Genomic DNA, 20,542 nt, shown 5'->3' with positions numbered 1-20,542 from the left:
ATCGAAGACGACTTTTAGGATCAGGTATGGGCATTACGAATTTCTTGTTATGCCATTTGGTCTGACGAATGCTCCTACAACATTTATGGATTTGATGAATAGGATTTTTCATCCATATTTAGATCAGTTTGTATTGTTTTTATTGATGATGTACTGGTTTATTCGAGGAGCTATGAGGAGCACGAGATACATTTGAGGCAAGTTTTGTAGATTATCAGGGAGAAGAAGTTTTATGCCAAGTTCAGTAAATGCAACTTCTAGCTCAAGAAAGTTTTGTTTTTGGGGCATGTTATCTTAGAAGACAGAATTTTTGTGGATCCTAATAAAATTGATGCGGTAGTGAATTGGGCTAGGCCGAGGAACATCAAGGAGATCAGGAGTTTCTTGGGGTTAGATGTATATTACCGTCATTTTGTTAAGGGATTCTTAACTTTATTAGGGCCTTTGACACAACTGACTAGGAAGAATACCATATTTGAATGGGACGACAACTGTGAGCCAAATTTGTAGGAATTGAAGCAAAGGCTAGTGACAACACCAGTGTTGATCATCGCATCGGGGGGTGAGGTTATACTATTTACAGTGATGCGTCCTTGAAAAAACTTGACTATGAAAATGGGATCATATATCTATGCATTTTGTTTCAAGGCTGCCGTCGACATCATATGGCAAGAATGCAATTTGGGTGATAGTAGATCGGTTAAAAAAGACCACCCATTTCCTCCTTACCAAGATCAGCTATTCTCGTAGGAGATTGGCGGAGATTTATATTTAGGATATAGTTCATTCTCATGGGGTGTCAGTATCTACAGTGTCAGATTGAGACCCGCGTTTTACGCCACAGTTATAGAGAAGCTTGCAAGAAGCTTTAGGGTCACAGTTATCGTTTAACACAACATTTCATCCTCATTCAAGTAGGCATACTGAGAGGACGATAGAGATACTAGAAGATATGTTCCGAGTATGTGTATTAGATTTTGGGGGTAGCTAGACTCAATTCATGCCATTGGTGGAGTTTGCATATAATAACAGTTACCAGACTAGTATTGACATGGAACCGTTTGAGGCTTTATATGGTAGGAGATGTCAATCTCCTTTGTATTGGGATGAGATGGGTGAGTGACGAGTTGTGGGACCAGAGCTTGTGCAGCAGGCATACGATAAAGTTCGGCTCATCAGAGATAGAATCAGTGCAGCTCAGAGCCGACATAAGAGTTATGCCGATAATCACTGCAGGAAGTTAGAATCTAACATTGGTGATCCTGTATTTGTAAAGATAGCTACGTTAAAAGGGGTTATGAGGTTTGGAAGGAAGGGTAAACTTAGCCCTAGGTTCATCAGTCCGTTTGAGATTCTAGAGAAAGTGGGACTGGTTGCGTATAGGTTAGCTTTACCACCTGTGTTATCGAGGATGCACGACGTATTTCATGTCTCTATGTTGAGGAAACACATCCCACACCCTTATCATATTATCAGTTATGGCGAATTAGAGCTCAGTGATTCACTAGTTTATGAGGAGGTACCCAGGCAAATTCTGGATAGAAAAGAACAGGAACTACATAATAAGAAGATTCCTCTAGTAAAGGTTCTATGGAGGAATCACGCAATAGAAGAGGCTTTTTGGGAGCTCAAGGAACAAATTAGATAAAAGTACCTGCAATTGTTCCAAGAAGTTCAAATGTAAGTAGGAAATGTAAGTATGCAGTATTTCTTTTGTAGGTACATGTAATACTTTAGTTAGTAAGTTATATTTTAGTTTTGGGGGAAATTTTCTTTTGTATATGTAATCTTCTAGAACTCGAAATGTAAACACAAGATTCCTCTGCCATAGGTGGGGGTAAGTAATAAAATAAGTAGACCATTTTGCCTTTAAGGGATGATGAATTATATGAATAGTAAATTTTGAGGACGAAATTTTTAAGGAGGGGAGAATTTACTGACCCAAGGAATAATGGTATTTCAATAATAAAGAAAAGGGTAAAATTGAATTCAAACAGAAGGAGGTAGTATAGATTTATGGACAAAGGAGTGCCTTATCGACGAGAAGATATCGAGAGGTTGTTTTGGGCAGCTTTGAATTTTGTCAACGAATGGGAGAGTTCGTCGATGAATTTCCTCATAACCTTGTCGACAAGGTGATGTGACTCATTGACGAAGACCCTAGTATAAATTGCCTAAAACCTAATTTTTACGTAGAAAATCGGCAGAAATCTCTCTGTCTCTATCTCTCTCTCTCTATCTCTCCTCCCTACAGTTTCTCTCTCCTCTCTCTTCGATTTCGACTCCGTCGTTTGCCGAATCGATAATCTGAGACCAACACAATGATTTTGGGGAAGTTCTCTCCAAATTTGCCAGAGCGGATCGTTGGTAGAAGCGAGTTGAAATTCATCCCCAAGTTGAGGTAAGACTTTTTATGCCAAATTTAGTCTTTCATAGTTATAGGAAATGATATTCACGTGAAAATACTGAAATTTAGTTTTGAGAGTTGTTGAATTCAGGGTGTTGAACGGAAACCTTGCGGGTGCATGATAAGTGGAATTTTTTGGGGATTTTTTTCCGGAGTCAAGTAAAGGAATAAACTAATGCAGCTATTTTCCATGTGAATTACTATTATTTATCAGCAAATTAATTTTCAAAAAAACATGTATTATATCTAAATATTATGGAGTAAATGCATATTTGGGAAAATACTACTATTATACAGGAATTACGTTTTTTGAAAGAAATGTGTTATTTTATTCAGCATTGTGTGCATGAATATTATTTTTACATGATATGTAGCATATTATGACAATTTTACGAATAAGCATGTTTTTAGGAATTATGAAATAATGCAGTATATGATGATTTTGAAATACATGATAAATGACTTATTTACTCAAAATGTTATGTTTGAGATTTTCGACGCAAGGTCGTGATTGATAGTCGGCGCAAGGCCGTGTATGTTATACGTTTCCGGCGCAGGGCCGTGTTTATGGAATGTTCGGCGCAAGGTTGTATTTACGAAATATTCAGTGCAAGGCCGTTTTTATGAAATTATGGAAATGGTTTCAATCCACTTATATTAAATGCAATATCATCATGTACTATATGTTATTAGAACCGAGATGTTAGTTTAGTTTAGTTCAGGAGGACGGTACTGTAACTAAATTGATAGGATATCTATGTTTAGATTGGTGCTATCCACCCCACGAGGGGGTGAGAGATGGATTATCGATGTGACCTTCATTGTAGAGTTGTAGAAGTACACCTGGTAGTACGGACCAAGGTGTGGCGGACCCATCATACCTACAGACATTATTGACTAGGCAGTGGTTGGCTAGCCATTGTCGGGTCCCACCTTCGGCCTGCACAGCCTGTCGTGGGGGGGTAATACATGACACTAGCTAACTATTCATCTTGGGTATGTTTTTCAGTATTGTAAGCTATACTAGACATTTTATAAACTATGTGATTTATTAGAAAATACGAAAGTATATGATTATTCAGTATGTTATGACAAATGTTTCATGTGTATGAAATGTACTGCATAAGTATAATTGCACCAAATATTCATGTCGTCATACAACTGTATTTAGTTTATTTTTCCTTACTAAGAAGTGTCTCACCCCTCGAACTTAAATAATTTTGGGAAACCTAGAAGGACCGGCGGGTCGTGGCCGCCGTTAAGCCCGTTGTAGGACCCCGTTAGGAGGGAAAGTGTGAACTATGATTAATGGCCTTGTTGTAGGATCCTAGGAAATGCTTTTGGTATTTTCGGATATTTTGGGAGATTGTATATAAAGACAGTGTTTTGGATTATTGTTAACTCCTGTATTATGTATTTTGTGGTAATGAGGTTGATGATTTACATTTACTGCTGCATAGGTTCTGCTTTGTATGACAAATGTCCCCGTTATCCACGGATTCAGGTTGATTATTTTACTTATTATGTTTTATTAAATGATTAGATAAGCAGGTCGTTATGTAATGGGTGGAGTGGCACCTTTTACAACCAGGTCAATTAACGGGGCTGACCTCAACCTAGAACCGCACCTTACCAGAATGGTGCACCTAACTTTTTTAACCGGATCTAAGCCAATCCAAAAAAATTCAACAAGGCTAGTCTCTCTCTTTATGCCCACGTCTGGAATACAAAAGATATAATTATCTGCATACAAACAAATGCTTCTTGCACAAGTAGATATGTACCACTATGCATAATATATTCAATGCACCTCAAATAGATGTGAACTATAAGTTCAGTGCAATTTGTGTGCTAGCACTCAAAGTAATGTCTATATTCAATCAAGCACATAGAGTGCATCACCAAGATAATTTTTGAACCAACATATATATGCAAATCTCAATAACGATTTAGGGTTTCAAAGATTTCCACCAAAGTAATCCAAATATCTCCAAAAAATATATTCTCGATATTCAAGCACAGTAGATATTTGGAAAATGAGTCTGTGAAAAAGATTTTGCACACTCAAAAATCACAAACTCAATGAGTCTTGCAATGAGGATGTAAAGACTCACTAGTTACAAGATTTTTCCCACACACTAATTTATCAAATAAAATCAAGGAAAAAACATATTTTATAACTATTGACACCTCGATTCAAATATGCATATATATATATATATATATATATATATGCAATTATCAGCGTACGCAATTAATTTGATTTGGTTTTGTTAACAAATTAATATGCATGTACCTAATTCACATAATTAGGTACGTATTTTTCAGTCGAGTAATGGATTGAATGCCTTTCAAAGGTGGTGGAAAGATATGACAGTGATAATGTTTGAAGATATATGATTATTGGTTTCATCCGATATTCAACAATTGATTTTACATGATTTAAAATTTAGTACGAAAATGAGTCAAATATTTTCTACTGATGGATCATACATGGATCCTAAATGACCACCCAACCTATTTTGACTTTATCGGTCTTCACCCATACCCACGTTCTTAACATGTCTACCTGTTATGAATGTCTATTGGAAAAGCTTTGGAAAATAAAGAAAAAATAAATTTTTTTCATACGTATGTTTGATATGTGTTGGGCAAGTGTCGTATACTAACTCTTCCCCCTCTAGAAGTGTAGATCCATCTTTAACTCCCCAGGTACATTACGTTTTAGATAACCAATTTGAATCATCGTATACTAGGTAACATGGCTTGCAGCAAAACATTTTCTTGTTTCAACTTAATTTGAATACTTTTATTATTAATATTCATATTATTCATTGCAACGTGCGCGTAAGGATCATATAAATCCTTACTCACTCAAACTTGACAGAAATTGGGCTTCTAACAGACAGATTGCCCGAAACCCATGTTAAAAATCCCTGAGCAAATGCTCCATTAGTGTTGCAACTATTGGTTCGACTAAAGGTCACTGCATACGTTATCTTCTGGTTTAACATGGAGAACTCAAGCTTGTCAGGCTTCACACACACATCGACTCCTCCTGGTGTAGTTACCTCTAGCATAAAACAGGAATTAGCTTGGCCAACATTTGTCACTGTCCTAGTATAATTTTTTGGTGCGTCACCCAACATGATAGAAAATGAAGGATAGTTAAGTTGTGCCTCAGGTATACTGGTTTCTTGTGAACAATTCACAACACGTCGAGTGATGCCCCAAACCTCATTGTCAGTATAACCTAAACCACATAAATATGGCAAGTAGTCGTCAGGTTCAATGTCGTAAATGAGTCCTGGGTCGTTTGCTTTTAAAGCGTTCACATGGCCAGCGCCGGTGGCGAAGATGCTAGCTGGGAGACCCGTTTCATCAGTGATCAACTTCCCTTCAAGGTCTACTACATTCGCAGAAGTCATGATTGCAGACTTAATGGCAGCTGGTGACCAGTCTGGATGGGAACTTTTGAGCAAAGCTCCAACGCCGCCAAGATGGGGGCATGACATTGATGTACCAGAAATCATGTTATATGCTAAATTTGAAGTAGAGGTTGTGTTGCCCTCCAAAGAAAATGGCCATGCAGCTAAAATGCTCACCCCAGGCCCAATAATATCAGGTTTCAAAATGCCAGGGCTTGGCTTGTTTGGGCCTCTAGAAGAGAAGGAAGTAATTGATGGAGCTGAAGTAATCCCAAAAATTGTTCCCTTAAACATGATCGTTGCTGTAGGTTGTGATGTGGAGTTTAGATAGGCTTTGATTTTCAACCCCGACTCATAGCTAACCTGTGCTGCTGGAAGAACATGCACTTCTGCAAGCGTACTAAATCCATGGACCGCTCGATTCACCAAAACCATGGCAGCTCCACCGGCGTCTTTCACTTCGTGCCCTTTGGCGATTCTCGAGGCATTCAGGCCTCGTTCACACAATACCACCTTTCCTTTCACATCGATTCCTCCCAATGATCCTGTGCTACAAAGTGCAGAAGACTGGTTACCGTTCATGCCTGGGTAAACTAAAGGTAGTAATGTAGAAGGGAAATCCGTGGGTTGGAAAGCAGATTCCCCGTCAAGCTCCTCTCCATTTCCAAGGCGCACTGTTGCTCTTATGCTTCTGTCGATGGTGCTCGCCCCGACGGTGAGAAACCAAGGGGCTTCATTACCTATCGTACCATTGTTTGGACCAGAGTTCCCTGCTGAACAGCTAACAAAAATTCCTTCCTGCATTGCGCGAAATGTGCCAAGTGCGATTGAGTTGTTGAAAAAAGCTGCAGAACCCGTGCCAAAGGCCAGCGAAAGTATGTCCACCCCATCCTCCAAGGCTGCGTCAAAAGCAGCCAGGACATCGCTATCAACACAGGCCCCTTCGGCGCATACCTTGTAAATAGCCAAGTGAGCTAAAGGTGCCGTGCCAGCAGCTGTGCCATTGGCATTGCCAAACACATTAGCGCCCGCAACGAAATTGCCAGCTGCTGTTGTTGCTGTATGAGTGCCATGGCCGACCACGTCAAATGGAGCAGTTCTACTAATGTTGTCCTCATCATTTTGGCTATAATTTTTGAAATTTCTCGCCCCAATAAGCTTGTTATTACACACTGTTTGGTTAAACTCGCACTTCCCTTTCCATTTAGATGGTGGGGGTGGGACTCCTTCATCATTTAATGAAACGTGGGTTGGGTGTATTCCGGTGTCCATGACTCCAATTATGATACCTTTACCAAAATTTGAATCTTTCCAGAATCCCATGTCAGGGTGCAACCCCAGGAACTGAGGGGAGTGGGTTGTGTGTAGAGGTAGTTTTCTCTCGGGATAGGCTAGCACAAACCCGTCCATTGCTGACATGGATTCCACTTCCTGTGGAGTAAATTTAGCAGCAAATCCAGATATTACATTTCGATAGGAGCAGACCATTCTTTCTCGTCGGGGAAGGCTCTTTGTGCTGGTCGGCAAAAATGACATATGCCACTTCTGGAGGTAATCTGCCATTTGTGTGGAATTTCCATGAGCATCGGCTGTGGTTGGTGCTTGCTTTACGATAACAATGTATGTCTGCAAGTTGGTCTGCTCATCAACTTCATTTCCAAGGATTGTCTTTGAAGTGTCCCTCACTTGGGAGATTGCTAGAGGAAAACTAAGCATGAAAGGCAGGAAAAGAGGAAAGATGTTGGCCATTTTTGGCCAGAGACCCCAATTCTTGTATTTCTCCATGAAGGTGGAAGTAGAGCTGGGTTAGAAAAATGGGTAATTGCGTTCTTATATATATAGTGTAACAGCAACATCATAAGTACTATCATATCAAATGCTTAATTGGATGAATTTCTTGGGGTATAAAGTTATTCTTTTCCATGATTTATTTATTTTTTAATTTCGTCAATTTGTATGTGATTTTAAAGTAAAAGAAAGCAAGATCCCAACAATGGGACAAGTTGGATTGATAATTCAAAATTAGGGAGAAGAAAAATGAAGAGTGAAGACGAAAATATATAATAAAATATTAAACAGTAGACGCACAACATCATGAAATGAAATATACAGTTAGTAAACATATATAAAGCGCAAATCCTAAGCTCAATCTAACCATTGATCCCGAGCATAGCACAACATATTAATTTACCCAAACAACATTTCGACATTCCTTCAAAATATTTAATAACATATTACAAAATATTTATATATAAAATTTGGAAGTTATTTTTTGTTTGTTCTATATTACGAATTAATATAATTTGAGAGCCATCATTTTCACTCCAAAAACACTGCCGGCAGTCCACACCTATTTCATGGATTAAATGACAAAAAGTTTTACCTTTTCATTGAATATACAGTAGATAAACAAATTAAATCGTAACAGTAATACATTGAATATGATGCTCAAATCAGAGAGAAAAAGGGTGATCAACTGCCGTTGGTACTAAAAGTAGATGATTAGATAATATTATAAAGTGGGAGAAGTTGTAATCTTAAGATCTGAGGTATATTGAATGTTCAAGGTTTAAGCTGAAATTTAGGTTAATTCAAGAGCATAAAAAATAATTTAGGGGATTGTAAACACAAATCAATATGCCCAAAGTAGATGACTAGAAATCATATCATAGAAATACGCATATTTACGAAGAATGAGAAAAAGTCCAACCAATTATTACTTTGTGCTTAATTTGCCTAAAAAAATTGAAACTTTTTTTGTGGATTAATTGATGAGTGTGATTCTCATTTCAAATATAGCTCTTCAAAATTTAATATTTTCAATCAATATTGACATACCCGAACAATTTTCTTTAGCAACAACTATTTCAATTTCGACTAATTTATTTGAAATTGGTTCGCTACGTTCTACCTAGTTTACCTATTTATTAGATTCAACTAATCAATAAATACCTTTTTTATATCACAATTATCTTATAATATAATAATACGGGATTGGCGTTCAAATTAAAAACGTACTTCTTTTCTTGAAATGGCAGTTATTTGATTGCAAAAGCAAAAGTCACTTTACACAAAAAGTATTAGTAAAAGAATCATTTGCAACATAAAGAATCTCATATGGCATATAATTTCCATAAAAGATAAAATTTATGTAAGACAAAAAGTTTTGATTTAAAGAGAAAGGAAAATCAATTATAGTTTGCTAACAATGGTCCTAAATCCTTAAAACTCAATATTACATGAATAGTAGTGATATTTGCTAGAAATGAAAATTCAATTTTAGTTTCCTAACAAAAAATATCTTACTTAATAATTTTCTATTTATAGTTTTCTACAATGATCCAACCGAGGAGTCCCCTCTATGTGCATAGAATCTTTGAAATTGAATTATGGGTGTGTCCTCTCTATGCCTAAAAATGCTTTCCTAGTAATTGTGGTACCACTAAAAAGAATATCAAATTCTTTTGCATATTGTTAGGATTCCCAAATACATTGAGATTTCTAATTAATGTGTTATGATTCCCAGATCAATTGGGATTCTATTTAATATTAGGAATATTATATGATGCTTATTGAAGGTCCTCAACCTGACATTCAAAGTGAGGTCAAAGTGTGTTGGCCACGGACTATGACTACTACAATTTTCATTAATTACATGACTAGAACAAGAGTAGTTGGGAGAAGAACGACATCACTCCAGTAATACTATAAGCAAGCAGAATGTTAACAACACTATCACACATATTAGCTTTGGTGCAATTCCAAGAAGAGGGGGGGGGGGTGAATTGGTATTTAAAAATTTTATCCCCTACGTCAATTCACTAACATCAGTATTACACAAGCTTAAGGTCAATCTATGCAATTAATAAATAAACATACACGTGCAGTAATAGTAAAGTGCGGAAAGGTAAACGGTACACGTGAAATGTTAACAACGTTCGTCCAAATTGCCTATGTCCCCGCCTTGGCTACACTAGCACAAAGATTCCACTACGACTCACTTAAACGGGTGGAGTGGCACCGGTTGCAACTAGGTCAATTGAAGAGACTGACCTCAACCAACACGCTTTACCAGGATGGTGCACCTAACTTTCCTAACCAGGTCTAAGCCAATCCGGGACTATTCCACAGACCTAGTCTCCCTCTTTAGGCCCGCGCCTGAAATACAACAAATGATATCAAATTTTTGTACATGGAAATATGCTTCTTCACAAGAAAATGTGTACATCAGTATAGCTCAAGCAATAATACAAACACGTATGATATGTAAATATACTCAGTGCTCTAATGTGTGCTAAACACTTAATCAAGTATAGATTATCAGCCCAAATCTAGAGTGTATATCAAAGCAAGATTTGAAATATGTACGGTATGTGAATATTGCAATATCATATCAAAGTTTCAAATATGCTAGCAAGTTGATTCAAATAAACTCAACAAGATATTCTCAATATACTAAGCACAGTGAGTGTTTGAATACATGTTTTGAAAATGATTTTGCACACAAAAATATAAGGTTAGGTGTCTTGCAATGATGATGCAAGAACCACAACCTTCCAAGTCTTCTCACACAAGATTTATCAAGTTAAATCAGTGGAAGAACTTGATGTTTCTACTCTCAATAAAATCAAACAATCAATATAATCTAATGAGAGTATGAGCAAGCTAGATTAGACACAAGTACTTTAGAAATACTCACAACACTTGAAAGATCAAAGAAAATAGAGTGTATAAGTGTTTGGGAATATTATAGGCTAAAAAAAGATTTTGAAATTTTGAGAGAATTTGGCTTAATGATTTTTCTAATCCCCTGCTAATTATTACCAATAAACATGTATTTATAGGCAAGGTTTTTTTGACTGTCAAAAACTAAACGGAAATAATTAGAAAATAGTGAAACAGGTTTACAAAAATTAACCCCATTTTCCCCTTTAAAATAATGAGAAAAATTGTTTTAATCCGAGAGGTTCGGGTGCCTAGCCCGAGGTTCGGGTGTCCGAATAGACTTAGTCACAAAACCATTAGTTAATGGTTTGGGTGCCTGAATTGGCTGAACCAAAGTCTGTAGCTAAATGTCCGAGGTTCGAGTGCCTGATTCCAATTTTGGTTAATCGAACTAGCCAATTTGGTTGCCTGAGTTCATTTTGAATGTGATCATTTGGGCACTCGAGTAGTTGAAAAGGAACTTGACACAGGTTTGGGTGCCCAAGGCAAATACGCACAATATAGGTTTGGGTGCCAGAAACATGAAGTCAACATGTTGACTTGTTCGGTCACCCGAGCCATTTTACACAACTTGGATTCAGTCACTCGAACTCTCTCGAGATTTTCAATTTAAGTCCATTTTTGTCTGAATTGATTTCCCTGATATAATAAGTGTGTTGACATTATAGGTCACGCCCAATTTTGATAATGACAAATACTTATTATATTTAATGTACATTTCGAGTTATGTGTAGGTATTCTAATTGGCAGATTATAATGATAGCACAAAGAGAGATTAAAGTTGAAGCCCCAACACATATGTTGTATTTCATTTGATTATTATCTAAAGGGTCTGTAATTGTATAGAGCCCTTGTCTTGTAATAATTGCATGCATCACCTGCATGATGTGATGTGTAAGCTCATAACTAAAAATGAACTAGAAACGACCTTAAGACAGTCACTCATGCATTTATATGGTTGGTCATTTGATTAGGGTATTTGCAAAAATTTAAAAGAACCGAAATGTATGAAAATTACATGTTCAGTTGACCGTACTCCCATGTACAAAATTCCCCTGGTCGATCGAACTAGGATCGGGTCAACAGGTTGACCACAGCTCGGATGATTGATCTCACTTAGTTCATTTACCCCAATCGAGCGAATCCCTTAGGAGTCAACTTAATTGACCTTTTCTTCAATTGATAATAAATTGCATATCAACGCCCTATTCGACTGAGTTCCCGCATGTGGGAACTCAACGGTTTGGTCAACCGACTGAGGTAGTTCAAAATGTCCCCGATCAACCGAACCGCGCGAAAATGGAAAAATCGCCCTTGGACTTACAAGTCAAGTTGATCGAACATATCGTTCATTTAATGCCCGGTCGACCGAACCTCAAGCAACTCAGTCAACCAAACTTGGCTTGGTTTACTGGTGCTTTCGGGTTGGCCCAAAAATTTACCGCGGTTAACATTTTTTTAACGGGGTTAATGTAATTAAATAATATTAAAACTTTTATAATTATTCCATTTGTGTCCTTAATGGTTATAATCAGGGGGAAGTCTATATATACCCCTTCATTTGGAATGATTAGCAACAAGATTAGCAAACCTGAATAGTGAATTCTCCCTCAATTCCAAAATTCATATTACTTATTTCTAAGCTCCATACACTCATTCTTACCTTGTCATATTGCAAAAAATCCTTTGTAAGTTTGATTTTAGTGTTGATTGTTCTATAGGTTTGCTCTCCTAAGTGTTGTGCTTGATTGGTACGATTTTATTTGAGAGCAAATCCTCAAGTGTTTTTAGGGGACTTTATTAATAAGTTTTTCCTAAGAAGACTTCATTTGATCTTTTGAGTATTGTATATTCATTGCAACATCTTGAGAAGCTCGTATTTGATTTTGGTTGCAAATTTTTTTCAAATCACTTTCAAATATCTAGTGTGTTTCATATTGATAAATCTTTGAAGAGATACTTGTTTATAAGATAAAAATCTTTGTTGCAATATTCATTGAGTTATATCATTTGTTGAATACAAAGATTAAATCCTTTTTGCAAACCAAACTCTTACATTACTTGAGCTTTATTCATTGAGAAAACTTGCTAGTTGAAATATATGAAGTTTGAGTGATATCTTTGTTTGAGCATTTAGATTGAATACATTTTGTGATGCAAAGATCATATGATTTGCACTTTTATGCACTGATTACAACGATTGCAAATATATTTGAGAGTAGATATCTCAAACCACATTGAGCTTACTTCATTATATTATTTGGTGGTGTATGTGATTGCACGTAACAGCGTACACATCTGCTTTACATAAAAGCATAACCACTGTACCAATTTCATTGTTGTGAAATTACTTAATGTTTCTAGGCATGGCCTGTGGGGGCAGTAATCCAGCCTGGTAAGGATTAGTTGTAAAGGTTGAGGCCAGCCCTATGCCAATTGACCTGATTTGTTTAGGTGCCACTCCACCCATTTAAGTGAACAATTATAGTAGTAGTCCTTGTACTTGTTAGCCAAGGCGGGGACGTAGGCAATTTTTCGAACCTCGATGACATTTCTGTGTGTCACTTTCCTTTACTGCTTTCTGGTACATGTGTAGATAAATAAATTGCTCTATTTAATTTCTAGTACGTATTATAATGTATTTACATTACTTGCACTAGATTGACCATAGGATTGTGAATATATTGCTGTTAAGATACTCACCTAGGGCATAAATTTTAAAAGTATAAATTCACCCCCCCCCATTTGGAATCACGGTAAAGTTAACAATTGGTATCAGAGTCACGTAGCATAGACTAGTAGTTGTTTTGCAAAAGATCTCTTATGGCTCAAAGCTCCATGATCCCTTTCCCTGAGGGACCATCTTCCACACGACCTCCAATTTTCAGTGGTGTTAATTACACCTTTTGGAAACAGAGAATGCGCATCTACTTTCAAAATACTGATTGGAAGGTGTGGAGGATTGTCTCTAAGGGAAATTATGTTCCCATGAAAGCAGATGGTACAACTAGAGTTCCTAAAAGTGAGGATGAATATGATGATGACGACATGAAAGCTGTTAGTTTAAATGTCACTGCTATGAATATTTTAAACTATAGTCTTGATGTAAATGAATTTAACAAAATTATGGCATGTTCTACTGCAAAAGAAATTTGGGATAAGTTTAGAGGTCACATATGAGGGTACTAGGGATGTGAAAGATAGTAAGATAGATATGTTGACTAGTGAGTGTGAGGCCTTTAGGATGAATGTAGGTGAGTCCATTCAGAGCATGTACACTAGATTCACACACATGATAAACTCACTTCATGCATTGGGAAAGACCTATCCCATATATGAGATGATTAGGAAGATCCTTAGAGGCTTACCTCCTATTTGGGAAGCCAAGGCTACAACCATTGCTGAGGGTAGATACCTTAAGTCCATGACTCTAGATGAATTTATAGGTTCCCTGATCACCTATGAATTAGCTATAAATGAGAGAGTAAATAAACAGAATAGGGCAAAGAAAGTGACTGCATTGAAAACCTCCACTAACACATCTAGTGAATGCAGCGAACCTGACACTGATGATGATATGGCTATGCTAACAAGAAAATTTAGCAGATTCTTCAGAAAGAACGAAAAGCCATACAAAAAATATAGGGAGTCTACATATAAGAAGGAAGGGTCTAGAAAAAGAAAAAAAAAATCAAGTGCTCACACGTGTTACAATTGCAACAAAGTTGGGCACATCAAGTCGGACTACCCACTACTAAGAAAGTAGGCTAAGAAAACGAAGAAAGCCATGAAGGCAAGCACCTCATGGGAGAAATTAAGTAGCAATGATTCAGAGTCAAACCACAGCAACTCGGATGTCACTCATTTGTGCTTGATGGCACACGGTGATGAGGTATCGTCTTCTTGTTCACTATCTTCATATTATTCATCTAATGATTGTGATTCTGTTTGCATACCTACGTTTAGAGAATTACAATTTGAATATATTCATGTGTATAAACTGTTGAGAAAAATGACGAAAGAAAATGATGATTTGAAAAAGAAATGTGAAAATTGGTCACAATTATTTGGTATTGCGAAAACCTCTCATGCTTCCATTTTAAAAGGAAAAGATGTGACTATTGCAGAACTTGAGAGGAAATGGGAGGATAGCTCCAAAATTATTTTTAAACTCACCGAGGGCAAACACAATTTCAAAAAACTACTTGGTGCCCAAAGGAATTGCTTAAGTAAAGAAGGTTTTGGTTTTAATGGTGTTGAAAGTGTTAGACGACCTAATCTTTACTTAAGATACTTCACACATGAATCAAAATCTCATGTCTCTCCTAAAGATCCTAAGTGTAGAATAAAATATTTTAAATGTAAACAAATTGGTCATATTCAATTTGGTTGTCTACTTAGGAATAAGCATGCTAAAATTAGGAAAGTATGGGTAGTTAAGGGTGATCTAGCTACTAGCTCCCGTGGAACCAACAAAACTTTGGGACCAACATCAGTTACTTAGTTTAACTTTCAGGTATGCCTAACATCGTCCTCCTCCAAAGACCAGTGGTACCTAGATAGTGGGTGCTCACGGCACATGACCGGTGACAAAGAAATATTCCCAAGGATGGAGGATATGTGACATTTGGCGACAATGCAAAAGGACGCATCATCGGAGTAGGTAAGGTTGGTGAGGACTCTTCTCTTACTATTGATGTTGTTTTATTGGTTGATGGGTTAAAGTATAATTTATTAAGCATAAGTAGATTGTGTGATAAAGGATATAAGGTATCTCTTGAAAATGATAAATGCATAGTAGAAAATAAAACATATCACAAAATGCTTTTTACTGCTAATCACCATGAAAATGTTTATACTACTCCTCTTGATAACTTAGCTTCACAATAAGTAACTTGCTATTATGCTGTAAATGAAACTAGTGGGTTATGGCATAGGCACATAGGACACGCTAGCATGGACTTGTTGTCTAAACTTGTTAGAAATGAATTAGTAAAAGGCTTACCTAAAATGTCATTTGTAAAAGATAAAACTTGTGATGCATGTCAAATGGGTAAACAAACAAAATCTAGTTTTAAGAAAAATAAATTTATATCTACCACTAGACCACTTAAGATGCTTCATTTGGATTTGTTTCTGTGCAAAGTCTTGGTAGTAAATCATTTTATTTTGTAATTGAGGATTACTTCTCTAGGTTCACACGGGTATTATTTCTCGTCCATAAAAATTAATCATGTGAATAGTTTACCAAACTTTGTAGGAGAATTCAAAATGAAAAGGTATATAAGACAACTCATATAAGAAGTGATAGAAGCACAAAATTTAAAAATGAGGGCATAGAAAATTATTGTGACTTAGAAGGCATATCGCATAACTTTTTCTACACCTAGGACACCTCAACAAAACGGTGTGGTAGAAAGAAAGAATAGGTCACCACAAGAAATGGGTAAAACTATGCTGAATGAACATAACTTACCTAAATATTTTTGGGTCAAGGCCATTAATACTGCTTGTTATGTCATGAATAGGGTGTTGATTAGACCATCAATAAATAAAACCCCTTATGAATTGTGGAACAACCATAAGCCTAATATTTCCTATTTTCATGTGTTTGGTTGCAAATGCTTTGTGCTTAGGGATAATGAACAGTTAGGGAAAATTGACTCTAAATCTGATGAAAGTATTTTCCTAGGTTATGCAATTAATAGCAAAGCATATAGGGTCTTTAATAAAAGAACATTGGCTGTCATTGAATCTATTCATGTTGTGCTTCATGAATCTAATCCATTTTCTAAGAAAGACGATGAAGATGACATTGATGTTAGAAAATGCTTAGATAAATTATCTATTTAAAAAGTGCAAGTGAAAATTCAGAAGTAAATGAAAAATCATATGAAGATAATGAAAATGAAATTCAAGAATTTCCTAGAGATTTGAAATTTATTAGAAAACATCCTATAGATCAAATCATAGGTGAACCATAGGTGAACCATCCCGTGGTGTAACCACAAGATCCACCTTGAGAAACCTAGTGAGTCATTATGCTTTCTTATCCCAAGAAGAACCTAAAAATATTAAAGATGCCATAGAAGATGAGTTTTGGGTGATGTCCATGCAAGAAGAACTTAATGAATTTGAAAGAAGCAGTGTATGGACCCTAGTTCCTAGGCCTAGTGATCATACCATTATTGGAACTAAATGGGTATATAGAAATAAGAAATATGAGAACGAGGTAGTAACTAGGAATAAGGCTAGACTAGTTGCCCAAGGTTATAATCATCAGGAGGGAAATGACTTTGATAAAACATATGTTCCCGTTGCTAGATTAGAAGTCATTCGTATGCTACTTGTTTATGTCGCTTTTAAAAATTTTAAATTGTTTCAAATGGATGTTAAAAGCGTTTTTCTAAATGGCTATATTAATGAAGAAGTATATGTAGAACAACAACCCGGTTTTAAAATTTATAAATATCCATAACATGTTTACCGGTTGTCTAAGGCCTTTAATGGATTGAAACAAGCTCTTAAATCTTGGTATGAGAGGCTTAGTGGTTTTCTACTAGAAAATGGGTTTACCCATGACAAAATTGACCCTACACTCTTTATCAAATCTAAAAATGATGATATGATCTTTGTTCGAATTCATGTGGATAAAATCATTTTTGGAGCAACTAATGACGAGTTGTGTAATGAGTTTGCCAAGTGCATGCAAAGAGAATTCGAAATGAGCATGATGAGTGAACTTAGTTTCTTTTTAAGGCTACAAATTAAGCAAGCTAAATGTGGAACTTTTATATACCAATCAAAATATATTAGGGACTTGCTAAAGAAATTTAATATAGAAGATTGTAAAATTCTTGGTACACCCATGAACTCTTCCATTAAGCTTGATAAAGATGAGCAAGGAATCTCTATTGATGTGAAATTGTATCGTCGCATGATTGGGAGTCTCCTATATCTCACTGCTAGTAGGCCTGATATTATATTTAGTGTGTGTACGTGTGCTAGGTTTTTGGCTGCTCCTAAGGAATCCCATCTAAAAGTAGTTAAACGAGTCCTTAGGTATCTATTTGGGACTATAGAGTTAGGTTTATGATACCCTAAGCATACTACCTTTGAGATTGTGAGTTATACTGATGCTGACTTTGCCGGTAGCAAGGTTGACAAAAAGAGTACAAGTGGCACTTGTCACTATTTAAGACAATCTATTGTTTCTTGGTTCTCCAAGAAACATAACTCAATTGCCTTATCCACAGCCGAAGCAGAATATATTACAGCTGGAAGTTATAGTGCTCAAACTCTTTATATGAAATAACAACTTATGGATTTTGGATTGCACCATGATACAATACCGATTAAATGTGATAATACTAGTGCAATCAACATCTCTAAAAATCCTATCTCATGTTCACGAACTAAACACGTTGAGATTAGACATCCCTTCCTCCATGATCATGTGCAGAAAGGGGATGTTGCACTTGAGTTTGTATGCACTAATGAGCAGTGGGCGGACATATTTACTAAACCACTTCCTGAAGATAGATTCATACAAAATAGACATGAGTTAGGTCTAATGCATAGTAGAGAGGCTTCTTATATATTTCACAGTTTGCATGAATTTAGGGGGAGCTTTCAAGTAAAATTTACAAGTTTAACTACAATATATAATTGTTGATATTTTCTATTAGTTTAGACATAGTAAAAATTGATCATTGCTTGTTGTTTGTAATCTATACAGTTAATATCTAAAGCATGATAATGTTGGACTTTATGTTTTATTGCTTTGATCATACTTGAACTGTTTGAGTAGTTGTGGATAAATTTCTAGGATTTATAAACTCAAACAAGTCATTGTTTATACTAGATTTGTTTTGGAAAGTCCTATTTTCAAAAGGCACTCTGTTGAAAATTTTCAAACAACTTCCAAGACTTATAATATATAAAAATGATGTTTACCCATTGCCTAGAGCTTTTATTTTTTATGGCCTATTTTGCTTTTGTCAAAAAGGGGAGATGAAGAGGGCAAAAATGATTGGGTTAAAAATTTAGTTTTCTTTAATGCATATTGATAAGGGAGCCGTCGAAGGCTAAGCCCATATTTTTACTTGATGTATTTGTCATCATCAAAAAGGGGGAGAATGTTGACCTTATAGGTCACGCCTGGTTTTGATAATGACAAATAGCTATTATATTTAATGTACGTTTGAGGTTATGTGCAAGTATTCTAATTGGAAGATCATAATGATAGCACAAAGAGAGATTGAAGTTAAAGAACCAACACATATGTTGTATTTCATTTTATTATTATCTAAAGGGTTTGTAATAGTAAACATGTTTGTTTTGTAGTAATTGAATGCATCAGCTGCATGATGTGATAAGTTAGCTCATAACTAAAAATGAACTAGAAATGACCCTAGGACACTCACTTATGCATTTATATGGTTGGTCATTTGATTAGGATGTTTGCATAAATTGAAAAGAACCGAAATGTATGAAAATTACATGTTCGGTCGACCGTACTCCCACGTACAAAATGCCCCTGGTCGATCGAATTAGCACCGGGTCAACACATGCACCACAACCCAGTCGACCGAACTCACTTAGTTCATTTGAACGCGATCAACTGAACCCCCTAGGAGTCAACTTAATTGACCTTCTGGTCGACCAAGTATAAGTTGCATATCAACACCCTGATCGACCAAGTTCCCACGTGTGAGAACTCAACAGTCTGGTCGGCCAACCAAGGTAGTTCATAATGTCACCGGTTGACCAAACCGCGCAAAAAGGGAAAAAATCGCCCTTGGAATTACAAGTCCGGTCGACCGAACTTACAATTCATTTAATGCCTGGTCGACCAAACCTCAAGCAACTCGGCAACCGAACTTGGCTTGATCGACCACTACTCTTAGGTTGCCCAAAAAATTTACCATGGTTAACATTTTTTTAACGAGGTTAATTTAATTAAATAATATTAAAACTTTTATAATTATTTCATTTGTGTCCTTAATGATTATAATCAGGGGGAAGTCTATATATATCCTTTCATTTGGAATGATTAGCTACACGATTAGCAAACCCAATTAGTGAATTCTCTCTCAATTCCAAAATTCATATTACTCATTTCTAAGCTCCATACACTAATTCTTACCTTGCCATATTGCCAAAAATCCTTTGTAAGTTTGATTTGAGTGTTGATTGTTCTATAGGTTTGCTCTCCTAAGTGTTCTGCTTGATTGATACGATTTTATTTGAGGGCAAATCCTTAAGTGTTCTTAGGAGACTTCATTAATAAGTCTTTCCTAAGAAGACTTCGTTTGATTTTCTGAGTATTGCATATTCATTGCAACATCTTGAGTGTTAGCTTTGGTGTATTCCCAAGAGGGGAGGGGGGTGAATTGGGTATCAAAACTTTATTCTTAGGTTTAACTAATTCAATAGCAGCATTACACAATCCTAGGGTCTTTCTATTTAATTATAAATTCAATCAACACATGTACTAAATATAATGAATCAAGCATACAACATACATATGCTGAAAATAAAAATGCAAAAAATAAACTTGTTGGAATATAAAAAGCATGCACAATATGTTATCGGGGTTCAGCCAACTATGCCTACGTCCCCTCCTCTAGCTCGTAAGCTCGAGGATTCCACTAAAGGCTCACATAACGGGTGGAGCGGCACCTAATACAACCAGGTCAATTAGAACGGAGCTGATCTCAACATTTACAAATTCTCTTTGCGGGGCGGAGAAGGCCTTAGGTCAAATTCACAGGGCTGGATTATCGCCCCCTTGGACCACACCTGGAAATACAATAGTATTCACTCAATCAAATTGTATAGTGATTATGCTTTCATGTAAAGTAGATATGTACCCAAATACACGCAATATAATCAATGCACCCAATGATGTATGAACTATAAGCTCAGTGCTCTACATATGCAATCAACACTCAGAATAATAACTTTATCTAATCAAGCA

General features: G+C 36.3%; 1 protein-coding gene across 1 annotated transcript; it reads right to left on the bottom strand.

The window, feature by feature from the left end:
• Positions 1-5,186: 5,186 nt before the first annotated feature.
• On the bottom strand, positions 5,187-7,637 carry LOC131148930 (subtilisin-like protease 4). The gene has a single exon (XM_058098891.1). The coding sequence runs from the start codon at positions 7,618-7,620 to the stop codon at positions 5,278-5,280; it is 2,343 nt and encodes a 780-aa protein (XP_057954874.1). The 5' UTR covers positions 7,621-7,637; the 3' UTR covers positions 5,187-5,277.
• Positions 7,638-20,542: the final 12,905 nt, after the last annotated feature.

This window comes from Malania oleifera, chromosome 2, assembly GCF_029873635.1.
Source record: "Malania oleifera isolate guangnan ecotype guangnan chromosome 2, ASM2987363v1, whole genome shotgun sequence".
NCBI lineage: Eukaryota > Viridiplantae > Streptophyta > Magnoliopsida > Santalales > Ximeniaceae > Malania > Malania oleifera.
This window is presented reverse-complemented; position numbering and strand designations above follow the sequence as displayed.

Excerpts from the sequence above, each read along its gene's own strand:
- LOC131148930 (XM_058098891.1), bottom strand. The coding sequence starts at position 7,620 with ATGGAGAAATACAAGAATTGGGGTCTCTGGCCAAAAATGGCCAACATC.